A 23,437-nucleotide genomic window follows, 5' to 3' on the forward strand; every position below is an offset into this window, starting at 1 on the left:
CTGTTAATATCTTGAAGACTTCAAAACATGCCACCCCTTTACCTTCTAAATTCTAGAGAAAGCCAGTCTAATTTCTACAATCTCTCCTCATACAAACTTGAGGAGTTATCATTTTTGTAAACCTATGTTGTTTTTCCTCCAAGGCCAAGAAATCCTTCCTAAGGCGTAGAGCCCAGATCTGCTCACAGTACTCCAAATGGGGTCTAACCAGGGTTTTGTACAACTCCTGCATTGTTGTACTCCAGTCCTCTAGCTATAAAGATCAGAATTCCATTAGCTGCCCTGATTTTCCTGCACCTGCCCGTGACATTTTAAAGATCTGAACCCATCATCGCCATCACCCCCGCCAAGTCTCTGTCGACACCCACGGTATTTAATTTCACACCATCCAGACATTACCTGATCTATCCTTTTTACAGTCCAAATGGGATAACCTCATGCTTGCTTACAATTAACTCCATCTGGATCAATTTTGCCCGATAAATCTATCAATATCCCTTTATGCTATCATCTACTCTGTCCACACTGCTATCTAAACTGCATCATCAGCAAATTTGGATATAGGACTGCCATTATACAAGGTCATTAATAAATAATGTGATTAACTGAAGCCCTAAGTCAGGTTCCTGTAGTTACACTGGTCACATCCTGCTACTTTAAGAACATATCCAGTTATTCCTACTCTCTGTTGCCTGCTACTCAATTTCCCAGCAATGTCAGTAATTCACCCTCAAGTCCATGGGCTTCTAACCTAGTCTCACATGAGATTGTGAACTATCAAATGCCTTCTGGAAGTCCATTTAGACAACACCTTTTGACATGTCACTGTCCACTAGCTTAGTCACCTCTTCAAAAAAACTGCAACGAGGTTTGTCAGGTATGACCTAACTGCAAATTTCATACTAGCTCTCCCTAACTAACTCAAACTTTATGGTGTTCAGTTACCTCATCCTTGATTATAGATGCCAACAATCTCTCCACCACAGATGTTAAGCTAACTGGTCTGAAAATCCCTGGTTTTTCCACTCATCCTGCTCTTAAAAAAGTGGAGTGACACGAGCAACTTTCCAGCCCAGAAGGCGGACTCCTGTACCAAGGGATCTCTGGAAGGGTACACCGTTAAAAGTGTCTATAATATGCTTCCCTACTTCCTTTAACACTCTTAGTTGGAAAGTGATCCATTGCCAGAATTCATCACTCTAATTCCTCATTCCCACATCAATTTCCTCATTGTCGATGTTTTATTTATTATTACTTATTATTAATTCTATTCAGTCCCTTTGTTCATTATTTGCCATATTCAATAACGTAAAAAGGTCCAGAATCACAGACAACCATTTTGATATCTTCTGTGAAAGGAAGAGTATACAAGGTAAGTGTGAAGTTAGAGTGCTGGACAGTAGGATGCCAGGTAAGGAGTAAGGTACGTAAGTGTATAGTACAGGTCAGGGTGCGCGAGAGCTCTCACATTTGGCAAAGAGTATTGTGTTTGGCAGGGAGTTCAGTCTAGCGTGGGGCATACACCTTCCTGGGTGTTTTGGGGTCCCAAGGTTATAAGACACACGACAATGCAGTTGGGTGTGAGAGAGGGGTAGCTGGAGGTCAGCTGAATAGTTACTCTGGAGTTAATAGTCTTTTCAGGAATTTAATAGTTTAATTTTACCCAAGTTACTATTTACTTAACTCCAGATTGACCCTCAGAATTCTCTGATTCAAATGGATACTTTAAGAGGCTTTCAGATGCAGGAGAATTACTCTGCAGAATGTTCAATTTCCTCGGCCATTCCTTTGGAGTCTGCTAGGGTCCCCATACACAACTCCCATCCACACTTCAGAAATGATTATCTGGTCATCGGAAATTTCTCCCAATTGTATTTTTACAATTTAGTTTGAAACAGTCCACATTTACATTTTATGCTATTTGCATATTTATATTCTACTTTTATTGCATCTGCCATCTCAAGCACACTTGTAACATCTCATGGCAATATGTGAAAAGCAAAGGAGGTTGACAGATATCCTGACTTAACATTTATCCTTGACCCAAGACCACAAATGGTTCACTTAGTCATTTGTGTCAATGCTGTTCACCCTGTGTAAACCACCAACACATTTCACTGCTCCACAGCAAATACCACACTAAAATAAATTCACTAGCTGTGATGCACTTCAGGACTTCCAGAGATCATAAAAGGTACTATGCAAATGTAAGGTCCATCTTTCTCAGCAGAAATTCTTAGTTTTCTTCTTTCCAGACTGTAAAGTCCAAGTGTCTAATATTGCAACTACAACTCCATCCTCCAAGCGATCACTCTTTGAACTGCTTCCAGTGCACAAGACCTTCCTAGAATCTTGGACTCACAAGACACAATACTGAGACAAACAGAGAACACAGTTTCTCTGGACAACGTCTGACTCAATTTATTCTTCTGGTTGCAAACCCATTACTTTTGCTATGTGCAATAGATTGTATCAGTTTAGATTCAATTTTGTCTGCCATTTTCTTACCTATGTTGATATGTCATCCAAATCATTACAGGTTGACAGGGCTGTTAAGGCGGCTTAGTGTGTTCTGGCTTTTATTAATAGAGGGATCAAGTTCCAGAAACAAGAGATTATGCTGCAGCTGTACAAAACTCTGGTGCGGCTGCACTTGGAATATTGTGTACTGTTCTGGTCACCGCATTATAAGAAGGATGTGGAAGCTTTGGAAAGGGTGCAGAGGAAATTTACTAGGATGTTGCCTGGTATGGAGGGAAGGTCTTACGAGGAAACGCTGAGGGACTTGAGGCTGTTTTCATTAGACAGAAGAAGGTTGAGAGGTGACTTAATTGAGACATATAAAATAATCAGAGGGTTAGATAGGGTGGATAGGGAGAGCCTTTTTCCTAGGATGGTGACGGCGAGCACGAGGGGACATAGCTTTAAATTGAGGGGTGAAAGATATAGGACAGATGTCAGAGGTAGTTTCTTTACTCAGAGTAGTAAGGGAATGGAACGCTTTGCCTGCAACGGTAGTAGATTCGCCAATTTTAGGTACATTTAAGTCATCATTGGACAAGCATATGGACGTACATGGAATAGTGTAGGTTAGATAGGCTTCAGATCGGTACGACAGGTTGGCACATCGAGGGCCGAAGGGCCTGTACTGTGCTGTAATGTTCTATGTATGTTCTATTTTGCTTTCCTCTCAGCTGCTTGTTCAGAAATTAAGTGCCCCCCCCCCCCACCCAGTTTGATATTACGTACAAATGATACCAGACATTTTTGACTTGTGATAACACTAGACATACCAGTCCTGATTCCTAGGAATTCTATTCTATTTGGAATAAGTCCTTAGGATTTTATTTCCTTTAGCCCATTTCAAAGTCCAAATCCAAATCCAAATATTGTTGGCAAACGATAGTCTTCAACACGTAACTTTGTTAGATGCATTTTGGAAGTCTAGTTGCACTATAATCAAATCTTTCCACAATGCACCACAAGTTCATTAGTTTAAAAAAAATAATGCTGAAGGATAGAAAGATAATGTTTTTCTGAAGATCACAAATATTTATTGGAATGCAAACAAAAATCTTATAGTGCTTCATACTCAAAATGTTGTAGCTGCAGTCTATGTTATGCTGTATAAATAGTGAACTGGGGAGAAATGTGGTCGTTTTTTTGAAGTGCTAGTTTTAACTTAACGTTACATCAAAATAAAATGATAATTACTGAGAGGCGCGCTATCAAACACGTCTCTCTGGCACCAGTATTCCTAACATGCCCAATCTCCCCAACAGTGTGAAAGACCCAATTTATACACCATTATTGATGGATCTCAAACCTGGGCACAAAACTGAATGCAATTTCACATTAAAAATGATTACTGAATTAGTAATCCCATTTCAGGATAGATGTTGTGGACGACGAGAAAGTGATAGACACAAGTGACGACATTTTAAGGTTACAGAGAATCATGATGGTGCACAGAAAATTTACACTCCATCTGATGATCCAAAAGCAGCGCAGACAATTCTTTCAAAACTAAATTAAGTGTCTAGCATCACCATCTCTAATACTGATAAGTAAAAAATTAAAAGGCAGCGTCAGTCTGAAGTACATCTATTGTTGTGACTAATTTCTATATTATTTTGTTTCTGCATACATTACCTGTATTTAATGGAGATGTTCCATCAGAGCCCCCGATAGCATAGAGATGTCCGCCAAGGACTGCCACAGCTACACCGAGGCGGCGAGTGCTCATAGGGGCTACTCTCATCCATTTATTTTCTTTAGGATCAAACCTGGCAAAATAATTAACGTGCTACAAATTTGTATCTCTCTAATCCTGTGAACTTGTTTTTTTAAAATCAATTCTTAAAGCAGGCAGTGTCACAATAAGTACTGTATATATTCATGCAGAAGTCAATTGAGATAGACTTTTTTTGGCAAATGGCACAAGTTGACTCTTTCAGCAGTAAGATCTCGGATGGGTTGACACATGCTTGATTTGGGCCCAAAAAGTGTTTTTTCTTCACATTATTCCAATCAAAGAATTAATATCAAACATTTACTCATTCCAACATTACAAGCTGCACATGTTTACAATGAAAGTAAACCACTAACATCGCCAAGACTGCACTTCGGTTCTGAAATTGTTGGGATTTGATCCCTGCAAAACTAGAGGTGATTTCTGTATCAATTATAAAGTTTTTTAGGCCAACCAAAATCTCACAGTTGACTTTTGCACACATATATATGGTATGTTATTGCCCCTTTTGCCAATGATTCCCTTTCCTCATCACAAAAGGAGGTATCTCTAAATGCTGAAGGCTTTCTGGTCACTATCCAGAACACCATCTATGTTTAACATTCACACATGAATCTGAACAGCAAGTGCATGTGATTCGCCTAGTGTCAGTGTCAGTCATGTCCAATTTGGTTCTCACTCAGTGATCACATACAAGTAATCCAGCATGGGTCACTGGATAGGGAATGTTCAGGAGTAAACCCCAGATTTCCTTTTTCTAGCTTAGGACTCTAGGTTGACTGTAACAATAGTGCCTCCCTGTGAGAAAACCTAACTAAATACAGATCAATTATTGAACTTGCTTATATAGCTCAGCTACTGATAAGCCAGAGGCACCTTAAGTACTCATTTAAAATCAATTAAAACACTGAAACATAAACTATCAGAAGTCTTGACAGGGTAACTGCAGAGAGGATGTTTTCTCTCATTGCAGAATCTTGAACTGGGGTCACAGTTTAAATACAAAGGGCTGCCTATTTAAGACGAAGATGACGAATTTCTTCCTTCAGAAAATTGTTTAGAAAAGTGCTTAGAATTCTCTTCCATGGAGAACAGCGGATGTTGGTCCTTCATTAAAAACATGGCTAAATTGGACAGTTTTTTGTTTGGCAAGGGTTAGCAGGGGTAGTCTGGATAGTGGAGTTGAACCCACAATTAGATCAGCCATGATCTTACTGAATGTCAGAGCTGGCTTCAGGCACCAAATGTCCAATTCCTGCTCCTAATTCTTTTGATCCTTCAATCTTACGCATGCTTAGTTGGTTTAAAAATCACAGCTTTCAGTTCACCCTGCAAAGATCTCACTTTGCCTTCTTACCACCCAAGTGCTTGGATACAGAACAACAAGCGCCTCTGGAAACTCAAACTGTGTAAGGGATACTCTTGGAAATTAATGAGATAAAACCAATGATTGCCCAGCTAGGATCACCGGATGGCAGAATTCTCTCAAGTTTAAATGTGAGGAATCTAGCATGTACCAAAAAAGGTCTACATCCTATTAAACTGCTTTTTCTTCTGTGCGATTACAGATTGGATTACCAAAGTGCCACAGATGTTTTATTTATTCATTCATTCACAGGAATTGGGCATCACTTGTAAGGCCAGTGTTTATTGCCCACGCCTAATTGCCTCAAGGTGATGGTGTAGAGCCACCTTCTTGAACCACTGAACACTTGGCAAAGGTACACAAACTGCGCTGTTAGGAAGGGATAGTTCCAAGTCAGGATGATAACTGCCGTGGAGGGGACCTTGCAAGAGGTGGATTCCCATGTATCCACTGCCTTTGTCTTTCTAGGTGGTAGAAGTTGAATCTTGCCCAATGGTCAACTATTAGCATATAAAAGATTAAATATACCTTGTCTTTTCCATCCTCTAACCTTTAGGCAATATACATTCATGTCGAATTACTAACTAAAGGTTTCAACCCTTATAAGCTGAACTCTTGGATTAGGAAACCATATGGTGAGCAGCATATTGCAACATCGAGTCCACAGCCATAAAATATGTTGGCAGAATTAGGCCATCCAGCCCATCAACTTGGCTCCACCATTCAATCATGGCTAATGTTTCTGAACTTCATTCTCCTGCCTCCTTCCCATAACCATTGATCCCCTTACTAATCACTGATCTATCTCTGTCTTAAATACACTCAATGACTTGGCTTCTACAACCTTCTGCAGCAATGAGCTCCTCAGGTCTACCACCCTCTGGCCGAAGAAATTCCTCTTCATCTCAGTAAGCCGCAAATTTCCCCAAGAGCTCCATAACCTATTAAAGGGTGGCTACATTACTTGGAGGTGCAGAGTTTCAGCAGCCTCTTTATTCAGATATTGAACCACGAATATTCGAGATGATCCAGTCTTCAGGTATTAACTCATAGCACCCATCTTACCAAGAGAGAGTGTTCTCATTGGTTTCTTCAGCATGTTGAAAGGATGGGTGCAGGATAGCTGGAAATATCAATCTAACTTGACACGTGTATGCTCTATACCAGGATTACTCTCAACAATTCTACAAGATATGAAAAGCTTTAGTGGATGAAGCTGACCCCCTGGTACTCTCTCCCATGTAAGCCAGAGCTCTGACTTTAACCATTTCCCAGATTTTCCTTTCATCTTAGCATGGAAATCAGGAAACTCTTCTACTGCGTGGTTAGAACTGTTAAACGAAAGAGAATTCATCAAGTATAACCAAACAATTCATTCCTGTCAGTGATTACAGCATCCTTCATTACATACCTTTCCACAATATTAAGGCAGGACACTCCATCCTGACCTCCAACAGCATACAGGTACCCTCCAAGCACCGCTACCCCTACACTTGTTCTGCAAGTGCTGGTTGGAGCTACATCACTACTCCACTGGTTTGTCTTTGGGTCATACCTTAGCAACAGAAGAGAAATAATTGAGTTAAAGGGGCAAGGGGTTTACAAGTAAAATGGAAAGTTTAAAACTCATCATTGTTCCAGATGCATTTATAATTGTTACAAGAACACCCTTTCTCCTGGTTTAGCCTCAGACTGTTGTCATGGAGAGTGACAGAGTTAGTCCTGAAGGAAAGGAGCAGTGGTAGGAAACAAAGTCACTGGCTTTGGCCTTCCCAATTATTAGACAGGGAAATTGCTGATTATAAAGTACTGGCTGTCAGACAAACAACGACTAATCAGAGTCAGAGATTGCAAGGTTAAGTTGTACTTTGTCAATGTAAATGATCTTCACTTCACAATGGGCAAAAAAAAATTCAGCAAAAAGAGGGGCAGCTAAAAAAAAAAATTCGCATAACATAAAACCAAAATGTTGCTCTGTTTCTTTTCTCAGATGACACTGCCTTGACAAGAAAAGTCTTCAAGGATTAGCAAGATTTCGTCAAAACATCCCATGGGACTAAGCAGACACAACACAGTATGGAGCTGGAGGAACACAGCAGGCCAAGCAGTAGAGGAGCAGGAAAAGTCAAAGTTTCGAGTCAGGACCATTGTTCAGAAATTTCTGACCCCAGCACCTGCAGTTCTTGCTATCTGCAAGAGACCAAGCAACTAGGTTAGAACCGATCAAGCCATGGACAACAAAAATACATATGTTAGGGCTGAATCTTAAAAGAAGTTGAATTACAAAACTGACCACTCTTAGAATCATTAGCATTCCAGCCACTGTTGCAGTTCTTGTTAATAAGTGAATGTTGGCGGCATCTTAGGAACAAATTGCTCAGTTTTCATAATTTACCATTTAAGCTACCATACCAGATTCTGTTCCAAACTGAAATATTGGGGAAAACAACAGCTGCTATGTAAGAACTGCTGTTCATGAGGACAAATTAAATTTATGATTCTTTATGCAAACAGGATTTTCTATTTAATTTTTTTCCCCACAAGTTTTGAATCATTAGATTTTATTTCCTGATTACATAAGTAAAATGCTCACACAGAAACAATAATTATTTAGGGTAGAAATAAGTCTCAAGGCTGACAAATCTTAAAGGCTATTACATTTTAAAAGAGAGTTACCACAAAAGTGAATTAAAGGGAAGTCACAGGACATGTTTTCACACTTCCTTAAGCTGGAAAACATGTGGCATTAAGTACATTTATTACCAGTCAGAAAGCATTACCCTTGCAGTAAATTCACAGAAGCACAGCAATCTGGGGCCACTTTTTGCCGTTATACATTTCCAACAGCAAAATGTTATCTGCCCTATAGGTTCAACTTGGCTAAAGGGGAATTAGCCATTAATTAGGGATACAATCTAGAGAGAGTGACCCAAGTGAGCAACAATAAGTTGGCAATGCATTGTGACAACATATTTTTTGAGACACATTCAGAACCAAGGTTCCTTTCTATTAAAAAAAACACGCTGGAAACGAAAGTTGACATTGAAATGCAGTTGTCTGCTTCTCAAATTACAAATTAAGTCAGTCAAGGTGGGTGACAGCTTAAACAAACAGCTGAAGAGCTGTACAGTGCCTACTACATATTTCAAATAGACAACTAATCCATCATTCCTCTGGCAACTGAATCCCAGCATAAGTTACATTTCCCTCAAATCTCTGTTGACAGTGTATTTAGTAAAATGTATATAACAAGTGAAATATTAGTCCAACTGAGGTAATGTCCTTTATCAAATTCAAAGTTGGTTGGGTGAAGCCAGAGGGTAGACACAGCAGCACTCACTTTTACGCAATATCAGCAGTTCACGAGCATCTGACCGCAGTTTATACCATTTTGAATGAGTTTTTATTCTGCAGAATTATGGGAGAATTTCAATTTAATCAATATCTCTATTACTGTCCAAACAACCAACTGAAGGGTACTCCAAAAAACAAAGCAAACATGAGGCAAATATTATTTTGCTTCAGAGCTTCCTCTCTCAAGAGGAATCATACAGACTTGAAACATGAACTGTTTCTCTCCAGAGACACAACTCTGCTGAGTTTCTCCAGCACTGTCTGCTTTAATTATAGCTGATGGGTAGTACTGGAACCAACCTTTATTCAGTGCTACATTTGTTTGCATGATTAAACATTACAAGGGTGCACCTCCTAAACCAACCACATCACAGTCTCTCTTCACATGTGCTTAGACGTAATCCTGGTTAGCGTCCACCATCTGTACACAATTAGTAGGAGATTACCAACGGGCATTTAATGCAAAACTACTTCTGGTCTGTTTCAGTGTGTGGTGGTTGCACCACGGCTGCAGTGATTGCAAACAGCCTTTTTGCTACATACCCTTTGAAGTAATAGAAAATTAGGAACAGGAGTAGACCATTCAGTTGCTCAAGTCTGTTCCACTATTTAATTCTATTGTGGACAGCTATATAACTGAAACAAATTATTTATTTAGATACACATACATATACAAACAAACAAACAGACAGACCAGTTCTTCAATACTGGCTATTTCATCAGTCGTTGATATTCTACGAAGAGAGAAACATATATTCACACAGTTCTGCTTTTCTCAAAGCAGGAAGTGGGTACCAATAAACATTACTGTAAGTGCAACTCATCATAAAATTTAAGTAAATTGATCTCAAGATCCAATGAACTATAAATGAATCTCAGTTTTAATTGCATATGGCCTTGTACTTTTTGGTTCAGATGCTGGTGCATAGCCAAATACAGCTCCACAGTCAAGTGATACTTGAAAGGTATGAGTTCCCTCTGACTGAGGGTCAGGTTCAGAATCAATGTTATGGCGAAAAGATTAAGAACAGTATTTTAACCATTAATCAACACCTGCTACCTACGCAAATTTCCTCACTATTTTGGTCTGGCAATGTTCCAGATTTCAGCTTGAACATTTAAACTTCCCACTCTCATTTCCCTCAAAACATTTAATTGGAGTGTACTTCAGAAGAGCTGACTTAATACCTGTTGGTTCTACGTTAAACAACCAGTCTTCATTATTGAACTTAGACAGTAATCCTTAGGATACTGAGCCCAACTCTCAAGCATAGGTCAAGAGCTAGTGACCAGAAGGATGAACCCTAGCTGATACTGCCTCCTCCCACCCATGCTACAGTGCCCAAATGGTATCCCTACGCTCTAAAATCAACTAACCACAATAGAATTTTAATCTACAGGGCTCAGTCCCATCAAGACCATACTGCATTGCTTCATTGTTGTCACTCAAGAATGAATACTTAGTCTTTTGTTTCTTCAATAAATAAAGCAGATTATTTTGAATATTCTGCTAAGTTACCTTTCAACGCTGTTCAAGTAGGAAGATCCATCATGACCTCCAACTGCATACAAAAGGTCATCGAGAACTGCTACACCGACACCGCACCTTCGTTTAGACATGGATGCCATCATCCGCCATTCATGTGCCTGAGGATCGTAGCGTTCAACACTAGAGATTGCATCTCCACTGCACCAACCACCAACTAAAGAAAAAAAAAAAGAGGTAAAAATAAAAAGGAAAATTAACAAACGCAAATTTTAAAATTCCAATATTCGACAAGGTCACGTTAGACATGGAGCGGCAAAACAGGCTCGAGGGGCTAACAACTTTGTCCTTCCCCTTGTCCCAATCCACACAAAACTTTGCAGGAAAATATAAAATAGATCCAAACTATTACGAAGAAAATAGCAGCAGGTCGCCATTCAGCCTTTTACTGCCAACTATGTTAGTTCTGCAATTTTATTCAGCTCAATAAAAGGGTAAAAATTTTATTAGCCGTAAATCAACCAGATATTGTGCTCAAAAGTAACAACTCATAAATAAAGTGACTTCTAGTACCAAGGTGCCATTTTTATGGACCGCAAAGAAATTTAAATGCACGAAAACAACACTGCGACAGAACTGCACATAAAAAAGTGCAATGATAATCTGAAATCTGGATATGGTTCACAGAAAAACTTTGTATTGTCCATAATAATGGCCTGAAGTCTTCCATTTTAACAACAAACAGACTTGTTGGTGTCAATGATATTTGTTAAGATTGACAGTAGCTTCTGCCAATCCCATATTGGCAGGAAATGCAGCAATCCAGAAGTAGCTGACAGTGATTGCATCTCTGAAAAAGCAGGGAATCAGCATGAAACCAGCAATTTGATACGAATTTCAACTTAGCATCACAGAATCCCCAGAGTGTAGGAACGGGCCATTTGGCCGAACAAGTCCACAGCTCCCTCTGAAGATCATCTCACCCAGGCTTATCCTTATTCCCCTACCCTTTCCCTGTAACTCTGCATTTCCCACATCTAATCCACCTAACTTACACACCCCTGGACACTACGGCACAACTTAGCACTGTCAACTCATCTAACCTGCAGATCTTTGGACCGTGGGAGGAAACTGGAGCACCCGGCAGAAACCCACACAGACACTAGGAGAAAGTGCAAACTACACAGTCAGTCATCCAAGAGTGGAATCGGATCTGAGTCCCTGGCCTTGCTGCACACCATCACCTGCGAGCTCCCCTCCAGGACGCTCAACATCCTGACTTGGAAATATATTCCTTCACTGTCACTGGATCAAAATTCTGGAATTTCCCCCCAAAGGGAATTATCGGTCTAGCTAGAGAAAATGGATTGCAGCAGTTCAAGGCAGCAGCTCACCACCACCTTCTCAAGGGAAACTACCTACATCCCACAAGTGAATAAAAACAAAACTAAGCTAAGCTAGTTGAATAAGATGTAACTGAGCTTCTAGCAGTGTACCACGTCATAATTACTGTCAGACAACTGGTTTGGGGTGTCACTAACTTGAGTGCATGGAAAAAAAATTCCATAAACGTAATATCGATGATATTTCCCATAAGTATGTCACAATCTTTATTTTTTCTCTCTCTCAACAGAGGAAAAAAAAGTGAATGGTAATCAGTACTTTTTACTTCCTGATTTTCTGTCTGTGATAATTCTGCCATCAGATTAGCAGCCGAGACTGCTCGGATGACTTCATCTCCTGAACACCAGATGGCGACTGATGCTGCAGAAGCTAATAATTCATTGGGGGCAGCTATGGAGACAAGCAGTGAGCATCGCCCCTTTGACTGTAAAACCATGCTATTAAATCTTTAAGAACAAGATAGGCATTTTGAAGGAATCACTGCACTCCCTTACCAGCAAAAAGCACTTCGCCACATCGGATGGGCTTGCGAGGTCGTGTCCGGGGACCCTGCATGAGAGGTCTCTCCTGTGGCAGGAGGAGATAATTTTTTGCCTCATCCAAGAGATCTCTGAAAAACATGACAGAAAAATAAAGGTTATCAGTGAAAACAATGAAAGGAGAAAGTTAAGAATTGCAGGGTAAACAAAAAGTAGGGATTGCAACAACTTTTGAATTTTAAAAAATTTCCACAATGCAACTATTAGAGTGAAGCACGAGTTTCCCAATTCTCCCAACAAGTGTTTTGTTCTCAGTCAAATTATAATGCACAGAACCAGGATATAAGCATGTCATTCTCGATTCTGAAGAATTATCTAAGAAGAAGAACCTCTAATAGGAATACAGGTGCTAAACTGCACCATTAAGGAAATCTGGTGGTGAAGTTTCACAGTTCCAGAGCAAAATACACTGAATTTTCAAACAGTTTTGGAAGGGAAACAATAACTAGTTACTTCAAATTGATCACCTATCGTACAGAAAAATGCTAAGAGATGGGCCAGGCCTGGCAGAAATTGTATGCATTTTGTAGCACCACCTGCTAGTTTCCTCCATGCCATACACCATCCTGACTTGGAATTCTATCACCGTTCCTTCACACTCACTGGGTCAAAATCCTGGAATTCCCTTTCTGACAGCACTATGGGTGTCCATACATCCCAAGGATTGCAGTGGTTCAAAAAAGCAGTTCCCTGTTGCCTCCTGAAAGGCAATTAAAGGCAAAGCCAACATGCAATGAACTAATAAAATGTTTGAATATTTATATCCTCTAGAATACTATCCAACATTCCTTCATATCAGAAGGAAGAGAATTTCTGGATTTAGCATATGGCAATTCAGTTGCGGTTATAGTTTTGGGATTTCAGGATCTGTTGCAAAGCTTTCTGATGAGACTATTTCCTGGCAAGCAGCAGTAGTTAATAAAAAAATACACTCAATGCTGGAAATCAGAAATAAAACCAGAAAATCTCAGAAATTACTGAACTGCTCCCTCAGCAGCTGTGGAGAGAGAAGCAGAAATTACTTTTCAGGTTAAGGTTCTTCAAAACTGAAGGAAGACATCGACTTTGTAATTGATTTTGAGCAAGGGGAGGGGCGTGTGTGGGGGAGAAGAACAAAAAAGGAACATCTGCTGTAGGTTATAGAGCAGGAGATGATAATTGATAAAATAGCCCCAGTGCAAAACCAAAACAGCAGCAATGAATAAAAAAGCAAAACAAAACAGATATGTCCACAGTGTGTGAATGGCAGAATACTGAATAGCTGCATCTGGAAGCAAAACCAAAAAATTAAAAAGCAGCACATGCAGGAAAAAAAAAGAGATACACATAACAGAAGACTAAGTTTATCACTGGAGTGAAGTACTGATCAAACAATAGCATTTATTTTTAGAATGCCAGAAATGGAACTGGATCAATTTCAAAGACATTGTTGCAGTTATATGGGAACCATCCAAAATGGAGCTAGTTAAGGAATAAAGTATCTGAGGAAGTTATAATTGTGTCTTTTCGCACCCTCTCAAATCAAGGTAGTACAACTTTGTTCTTCAATAACTAAAAAGGCAATTACGGGCAAACATTTTAGGATACACATTATATTTATTCATGGAATTAAACAAAATCACATCAAAATTGACAGGGTTTACATATCTTTAAAGAAGGCTTACGTTTTTTAAATGGTTAGTTATAACCTCATGATAGTCCTTACAACAAAACCGGAGCAGGGTCAAAACTAAATTCTAAAAAACTCAATGTCAGAAATCAATTAGTGTTATATACAGAGACGTTTTTGTAGCTTATTCAAGAGGCAATATGCACATTTTATTAATGCTTGCCCACACTTGTTCCAAGCAAACCTGTCTATAAATTCACTCCAGCAACCCTTTGAATATCTGAATACTGCTGGTTCTCCCATTTCATAACGAAGGATTGCAATGAATTTTGAATTAACAGAAATTCCACAACACAACTATTGGTGAAGCATGAGTTCCTCAACTTTTTCACAAACGCTTTGTTCTTTTGTTGTGAGTCGTTCCAGTGTGTACCTTCTTGACTAGTGCTGATGAGTATGTCAGGGCAGTAACTGCTGGATACGTTCACTCAAAACAAGACTGCAACAAAATGTGTTAAGCTTCAAGGTCTGTGATTTTGAGATGGAACTCAGAAGAATAATCAAAACATTATGACACAGTACGGTGCACATGGGTGTATCCAAGAAAAACAACATATTCTGCGTTGAATCTTTAGTTGGAGCAGCAATGCTGAGAAAAAAACTGCAATAAATTGGTGCCTTTTAGTACTCACATTTCAGAGATTTATAGAATTGGTTTCTCAATTAAAGACACATCTTCCATCATAAAAGGCTCATTGTGGCTTCTGATGTATTTTAATTGAAACCATGAAATGCATATTTACTCTAATTTAGCAATTTGTCAATGATGAAATGCTGGTGCTGCTGGTCCAATGCTTATATAGTTGACAGAACAGACCAAATGGAACATTTACGCCTGGCCTACAACAAAATTACGACGTGGATAGAGTGGCCATGAAAATGGCACCAAAGGTCACATGTCTAAAATAAAAGCTCCAGGTAATTAACACATGGTTTTCAAACTATTTTGAAGACAAGAAAAAGGAAAGGAATTTGTAAATGGAGAAAGCACTAACAAATGTTGAAACGCTGGTTACAGTTCCTCTTCCACTACCTGAAAACGACAGTCAAAAAAACAAAATACTGATGTACTCAAACATGGAATAGGATTTAATACAAGCTGTTGCAGTGGGAAACATGGTGACTGGGCTTCCTGGTTTTGGGAGGGACCCCACATCAGTCTCCAGTCTGCAGGAGAACTCAAGTTGGAACGCACATCTACCTGTGTCAGTTTGTCAATAAGGCTCATTATTGAACTTCTTTCAAACAGGCACTCAGTTCCAATCGAGCGATCTGATATCAGGCTGGGAAGGCGGCTGCCGAAAATCAAGCCCCTACTCTTGCCTCTGACCAACACTCCCATCTTCTCACAACCACATATTGCCCCCTTCCTTCACAGTCAAACAGAGACAGTGGAGTGCATGTTCATCGAACCTTGAAAGTGGATGTGCAGCTAGACAGGACAGTGAAGGCGGTGTTTCGTACACTTGCCTTTATTGATCAGTGCATTGAATTTAGGAATTGGGGTGTCATGTTGTGGCTATACGGAATACTGGTTAGGCCACTTTTGGAATAATGCATTCAATTCTGGCCTCCCTGCTCTACGAAAGATGTTGTGAAACTCTAAAGAGTTCAGAAAAGATTTACAAGGACGTTGCCAGGGTTGGAGGGTTTAAACTATAGGGACAGGCATGGATAGGCCAAGGGTCCCCCCTCCCTGAGCGGTGGAGGCCGAGGGGCGACCTAACCGTGGTTTACAAAATCACGAGGGGCATGGTGAACAGCCAAGGTCTTTTCCCCAGGGTAAGAGAGTCCAAAACTAGAAGAGGAAAAAGATTTTAAAAGGGAGCAAAGGGCAACTTTGGTGCCAGTGGGTTGTGCATGTATGGAATGAGCTGCCAGCAGAGGGGGTGGAGGCTGGTACAATTACAACATTTACAAAGACACCTAGATGGGTATATGAATAGGAAGGTTTAGAGGGATATGGGCCAAATGGGGCTAGAAAATTTAGGCTCTGGTCATTACAGAGGAGTTGAACCAAACAAACAAACAAGTCTGTTTGATAGAATTTTACAGCACAGGAGGCGGCTATTTGATCCATCATATCTGTGCCCGAAAGACTAACCCAGCTAGTCTCATTCTCCAGCCCTACCCCCATAGCTTTCCAAATTCATCACTCTCAAATAGATGCCCAACTCTCTTGGAACCTCATACGAATCTGCCTCTGCCACTCTCCAAGACAGCACATTCCAAATCCTAACAACTGAGTAAAGAAATTTCTCGCCATCTGACTCCTAGCTCTCTCGCTGATAAATTTTGAAATTGTGACCCCTACTTATTGACATACCAATTACTGGAAACAGAATATTCTTTATCCTGACAAAAAAGTGAACACCTCAATAAGATCACCTCTTAATCTTCTCTGCTCCAATGACAAATGCCAATGTAAAATGTTTGCATAAAGTACAGATGATGCCAGTAGATATTTGACATGTCAAAACATGATTAACGAAAGATTTTAAGTGCAGAAAGCCAAGAGGATTACTGGAAGTTTCCTCAATAAAAAGAGAAAAAGTATTTTATTTCTTTTAAGCAAAATCTCTACATCCCTCCCTCCCACAATCTTTTACGCCGATCTCATTCGCCTGTGACCGTGGTCCCTCAGCAATTCACACTTCTGACTAACTGGCAGACAGGATTTTCACAGGAGATAACAAATACACGGATATTGCTTAGAGAAGAAAAAAAAACAAAATCAGCTTTTTTTGCTAAGAAAGCTTTTGGTCATCCTCTTGGTCCTTAATCCCAGGGAAGACTCAACTGGCTAGTTAACAGCCTAGCGTACACTAGTACTGTTCACATGTTCCCCTCATAAACAACCTGGGTTTCAGACCAGCAGTCTGTGGCCGGTGCATTGAATTAGTATCAGTTACATTAAATTCTGCCCACAACCTCAATCTGAAAGCTTACTTACATGCACAATTATACCACACAATGTCCTTCAACAAAAAGAAATCAGTGATGTCCACAGCACAGTTTCTATTTGAAGTAACCAGCTCTCAGGACGAACAGAGAGAACAGCACTTTCAATGAGGAAGCTAGCAATATTTCCCAGGTTCTTTGTAGCAGGAATGTTGGAACAGGAGGATAAGGGAAGTATCTTAAATTGCTGGAGTCTCCGTTCCATTTTCCATGGGCTAAAATAAACATATTTAGAAATTGCATCCTGGTTAGAAAGTACAGTAAAGGGATCATATAGACATTAGGATTCCTTTTGCTTTGATCTATACCCAAGAGCAGGGTAGAAGAGCAGGGCAGAGAGAAAGAATACTGGGGGCTGAGGAGACAGCGAGAGAGAGCAAATTATTTTTCTGTCAGGGTATTATCTACTGTATCAATTCCCATTTCCAAAAAAATTGGTTAATTCCAGATATACATTGATTTTTAAAAAATACTGGGAAATACTGCAGTAAATACACTACCTCTTTATGAAAATGTTACCTTGCGAAGCACATTATCCACATCTGATTACACACAAAATAGACAAAGCTAATAGGTTGCAACCTTAATTCTAAGGGGCTAGAATTAACTAATTGCAAAAAGACAGATTTAGACGGATTTTACTGTTAAAAGAATCACATCTTTTACAACACAAGTGGCTGTTCAGCCTAGCACATCTGTACTGGCTTCAAAACAGCTACCCAGCTAGTCTCATTGTCCAGCCCTAACTTCATAGGCCTCAAAATTCAGTCTCAAAAGGGTATCCAGCTCTCTTTTGAAAGCCCATACGGAATTTGCCTCTCCACTTGCCCAGACAGCACATTATAAATCCTAACAACTGAGTAAAGAAGTTTCTCGTCATCTGAGTCCTAGCTCTCTTGCTGATAATCTTGAAATTACGACCCCTACTTATCAACATACCAATACAGGAAACTGAATAGTATCAGAGATAATGGGAACTGCAGATGCTGGAGAATCCAAGATAATAAAATGTGAGGCTGGATGAACACAGCAGACCAAGCAGCATCTCAGGAGCACAAAAGCTGACGTTTCAGGCCTAAACATCAGCTTTTGTGCTCCTGAGATGCTGCTTGGCCTGTTGTGTTCATCCAGCCTCACATTTTATTATCCAGGAAACTGAATATGCTTCTTTACTCGTTCAAAATTGTTCATAAAAAGTGAACACCTCAATAAGATCACCTCTTAATCTTCTCTGCTCCAATGACAAATGCCTATGTACAATGTGCGTGCATGAGGTACAGATGACATCAGTCAACATTTAACATGGTTAAAGAAAGATTTCATGTACTGAAAACCAAGAGGATCACAGAGCTTCCTCAGTAAAAAAAGAAAAAACCCTCTCTTTTTCATTTAAGCAAAATCTCTCTACATCTCTGTACTTGCCTTGGAGCACTGAGCCACTGATAAACATGAGTAAAAGAAACATGGAACAACACATTTGGAACACCTGACTGCAATTTCAGCCCATTTTGCCATTTTGCTTTTATAACTACCACAGGCTTTTACCAACTAATAACTAAAAGAACCATGGATGCTGTAACTCAAACAAAAACAAGTTGGAGGGAAAGCTCAGCAGGTCTGGCAGCATCTGTGAAGAGAAAGTAACATTTCAGGTCTGGCTGAGAAAAGCGGAAACGTCACAGGACCTGAAACGTTAAATCTGATTTCTCTTCACAGATAATGTTAGACCTGCGAAGCTATTCCCCCAACTTCTGCTTTTGTTACAGACTTTTACCAGTCAGGGGAAAGCTACATTGGCCAACTATTTCAATCAGAGCTACCAAAAATAAACAGCAACCAATGTCATGGCTTAGTCATATAAATATGGAACCTGTAGTAGCAAATAGATTTTACACAAATAAATATAATTAGACTGAACCCATTATCTTGCATTCATGTTTTATTTTGAAACAAAACATGCATCTGTTATGCAGTAATGACAGCAATTCCAAATTAGACTTCATATTTGACTCAGATATTGCTGTAAATATCTAAAGATTTATGAGAAACATAATGAACTGTAAAAGTTCATATACCTGCTTCTGGTTGGAGGAAGGAAGGATAATAAAATTTCCATTTGGAGATTTAAAAATCAGCAACAGGAGAATGTTCATAAATGCATCGCCGGTGAGAAGTTATGCTTCATGAAAAATAAAAACTTTGGATCAAACCAGCTGACATCCTTTAGACTGTTAGTCAACAACACCATGTATTTATTTATTTTCTTTTTTAAAAAGCCCTTTCAAAATTCTCAATGCTGAACAACGCTGCTTTTTGGAGCATAAAATTTTCCTGTGACAATGTACAGGACAGAGTTTTAAGTGAAACATCAATCCTCAGGGTGATAAATATCATACACACTGGAGTACAGAACATCCAAGGTCATATTTCAGCTGAGCAATTATTTTTCTAACATATAAACATTGTGCTGGCTGCACGTATGTCAATTTGTGCTGGAATTGATGACTGTTCCATTATAGTGGTCACCGGAAGCTATTAACATTGATGTAGTTACATTCCCCACTATCAACATTCTGGGGGTTACCATTGGCCAGAAACTCAACTGAACTCACCACATGAACACAATGGCTACAAAAAGCAGGCCGGAAGCTGGGAATATTGTGGCGAGTAACTCACTTCCTGACTCCTCAAAGCCTGTCTATCATCTACAAGACACAAATCAGGAGTGTGATGGAATACTCCCCGTTTGCCTGGATGAGTACAGCCCCAACAACACTCAAGCAGCTTGACACCATCCAGGACAAAGCAGCCTGTTTGATCGGGATTACTTCTACAAACATTCACTCCCCCCACCATCAATGCTCAGTAGCAGCAGTGTGTAATATCTCCAGGACGCACTGCAGAAAATCAGCGAAGATCCTCAGATAGCATCTTCCAAACCCACAACCATTTCCATCTAGAAAGACAAGGGCAGCAGATGAATAGGAGCACCACCACCTCCAAGTCACTCACCATCCTGCCTTGGAAATATATCACCATTCCTTCACTGTCGCTGGGTCAAATTCCTGGAATTTTCTTCCTAATAGCATTGTGGGTCAACCCACAGCAGGAGGACTGCAGCAGTTCAAGGCGGCAACTCACCAGAACCTGCTCCAGGGCAATCAATGAGCGATGGGCAAAAAAAGGCTGGCCAGCCAGCGATGCTCACATCTCACAAACGAACAAACAAAAAGCATCTTGCTACTTGAATTTTGTCCAAGTTAGAAGATTAAATAAAAATGAAATTTTAAGTAATGTTTCTGAGGTACTCCTTTAGCGGTTTTTAAAATTCCTATGGCATATTCAATCCATAAAGTTCAGAAACAAAAGTATTGAACATGGTGTTTAAAGAGTGAAGACGGCACCAAGTACCTGAAATGCTTTATAATTCCATAAACCACTTCAGGGAACTTGTAGAAAATCATTATCATACAAGCCTGAGTTGTTAGTGGCAATATTGCAAATGCAACACACTAGCAGGTCCTGCATTCTACAGAATTATTTTGAAAAATAAATTCAAATGAAACAGACTCAAGTTACGATAGAACTTTTGAAAAAAATTAAACTCAACATCTATTCTTTTATAAGCATTGCGTTCAGAAGTGTCAAGAGAAGTTACTGAATTAAGTTGATAAATAACAAAGATAGAACTACAAAAATATAACTGCTATACAGAGAGCAAATTAAGCACTAATTAATTAACAAAATTATTCAAAATACAAGGCAAATTTTTAAATTGCTACTCTTTAAATTACATTGGAGATGACAAACTAGGAGGTTCTGCAAGGAGGATTTTTACAAATTTGTCAGTTTCTGCTGTAATTCAGAAACCAAAACAGGTCAATCCTGCTCCTGTGGAGTCATCACATTTCAGAAACCAGTCAACTCAGAATCAGGACAATCATTTCAATCTCTTACAACTGAATGGATTGGATGAATTGGTCTGATAATTTATGAATTGATTATTGTGTAGTTGAAATGTCATAGCGGCGTACTTCGCACATCTTCCGATATGATGGCACTGAAGTAAGATAATCCAGCTGGAGCTCACCCGGTCTCTCTCTGTTTTTCCTCTCCTTCCATTCCTCCCCTCTCTCGGTCTCAGACACCCAGCCCCTGGCTCTGAAGTGGGGACGGCAGTCAGTAGCTCACTGTGGGGACACCAGGTACCAGCGGCCCAGCATTAATTACGGCAGCAGCTAGCAGTCAGACCGTGTGGGCCTGCTATGGAGACCCCTTAGACAGAGACTGTGATGTTTGCCTGTAACTTTGCTTCTTGTTTTTCTAACCTATGGTTACAGTGCATGACCTGTAACGTGACTTTTTAAATCTTCATTTTTCTATTGTGTAATTAAAGATTGTACCGAGATACTCTGTACCCAAGATGCCAGTGTGTTGGTTACATTGTTAAACCATACTAATCTGTAACCAAAGCAGTGGCAACTCATCAGCTTTTCACTGTATACATTGGGGTACATGCCAAAAAAGCTAATTTAATACAATTCAATTCAGTATCATTGTGAATCTTCACAAAAGCTACTAGTGTCACCAAATGACTGCAGTTACAAAAATGTCAATCTAGCTGGTGCCAACCAAAAGTTTAATTTGTCAAGCTAGACAATTTCATACAGACTCAAATCAATGCAAGTGCTGAAAGATCACGACAACTAACACAAAGATGGGAAGATGAATAGCTCATATAGAATTCAAAAATAACTTGAGTCTATGCTGTGATGTTGGTGCTAAAATGATTAAAATGAAGAGCTCAGCAGCGAACAATGTGATCCTTGGTGTGCTAGGCTTAGCTGTACTGAAGTTATGTTCAGTGAGCATTGTGGGTGAATAAACCCTGAAATACTGGAAGTTATTCCTCGATGCCATAAATAAACCACCAAAATTGTAAATGCAATAAAAGGTTGTAAAAATCCAATAATTTTGCAGTGATCATACGAATTCTATAAAATGTACCTCGGATATTGCAAAGTAAAGATGTGCATACTCTGATTGTTGTGAATATTGGCATGCAAAATTTAGCTATCTGAAGACATATGTCCTATGATGTTCAACACTTTTTGCAGTGAACCCCTCCCCAACCAGTTTAGTTAAAAATATAGTGTGACAATTCCAACAAGTACTTATGCTATCATGAACTGGTGAATCTATTATTGTTTCTCCTGAAATCCTTACACAATATTGATATTTTTAACAGCATATTTATATTCATATTACAAAACTGCAGTACAACTGCTGGTATGACAGGAGAACTTTGCTGCTCTTTCATTATATTGTACAATTTTAAATGGTAAATTTACAGCACTGTGGACTAGCTTCCAGAAGTTTAGGGACTACAAACCACAGCAGTTGATGTTAATGAGATATTTGTAAACACCAAATGAGACAAGTCTCCTTTCACACATTTTTGGAAAACAGTAAGCAGGTGACAAGAATTCTTGAGGGAGCTTTCGAAACGTGCTTAAATTTTACCATGATTGTGGAAGGAACGGCGCCAAGGCAGGGAGGTGCCTGGTCTCGGCTGTGCATGTTCTTCCAATCAACACAGAACAAATGAGGAACGTGCTGCCTTGTGAAAACAACGACTGATGCAGCTCTGCTCTGTAAAACCACACAGCTAAGCAGCAGCACTATGCACGACCCCGTCCAAAAAAAGTGAAGAAAGAATGCTGCAGGCCTAGACTGTGCTTAGGTATATAAACATACATTGTCTTACACAATGAAGATTCATATCTAAAAAATGTTCATTTTCATTACAGGAAATATTTTATGGGATGGGCATGTCAAAAGGGATTAAGACATTGAGCAGCTGATCCACACTGATCGTGAAAGTACTAGGTTTAGAACTCAAACAGTCTAAATGGCATGAGCTGACCTTTTTGGTTATTATAGTAAGTGTACTTGTTAGCTTCAGTTCCTTGAGTTAAAGCAGTCTGTCAAGGGCAGGAACAGCTTCCCTAATATGCTCCATGTTGACAAACAAGCCATCTGAAACAAGGCATCAACTGGCACACGGCTTATTTGGGTGAGGTTTTACAAGGATCTGCAGTTTCTGGAATTCAGGGGTCTCCATCTGATGGTAAAAACATGCAGTGTCAGGCAGATTGAAAAGAAGCGCTTTTACTGAAATACCATTGAACGCATGATAGAATGATAATGCCCAAAAGCAGAAGTGTGAAGACAATGCAACTCTATTAGATATAATCTTCAATTGCTGAAAGAGCAACAGGAGAACTAGGATAGGTCCAAATAAAACAGATGATATTTCAACATTCAAATCTTATAACAAATTGCTATTTTTATGCTTTTAGCATAACCTAACTGTGCAGAATTTGCATAGATTTTCTTTGCTAGC

General features: G+C 39.5%; 1 protein-coding gene across 1 annotated transcript in view; it reads right to left on the reverse strand.

The window, feature by feature from the left end:
• Positions 1–23,437, reverse strand: part of LOC125465545 (kelch-like protein 20) — a 43,635-nt gene that overhangs the window by 5,222 nt on the left and 14,976 nt on the right. Inside the window, exons 5-8 of the mRNA XM_048559182.2 lie at positions 12,357–12,472; positions 10,492–10,675; positions 7,030–7,173; positions 4,153–4,286 (exon numbers count right to left, since the gene is read on the reverse strand). Of these exons, the coding sequence (XP_048415139.1) occupies positions 4,153–4,286; positions 7,030–7,173; positions 10,492–10,675; positions 12,357–12,472 (578 nt within the window). The remainder of the gene's footprint in view (positions 1–4,152; positions 4,287–7,029; positions 7,174–10,491; positions 10,676–12,356; positions 12,473–23,437) is intronic.

The sequence above is a fragment of the Stegostoma tigrinum genome, chromosome 29 (genome assembly GCF_030684315.1).
Source record: "Stegostoma tigrinum isolate sSteTig4 chromosome 29, sSteTig4.hap1, whole genome shotgun sequence".
NCBI lineage: Eukaryota > Metazoa > Chordata > Chondrichthyes > Orectolobiformes > Stegostomatidae > Stegostoma > Stegostoma tigrinum.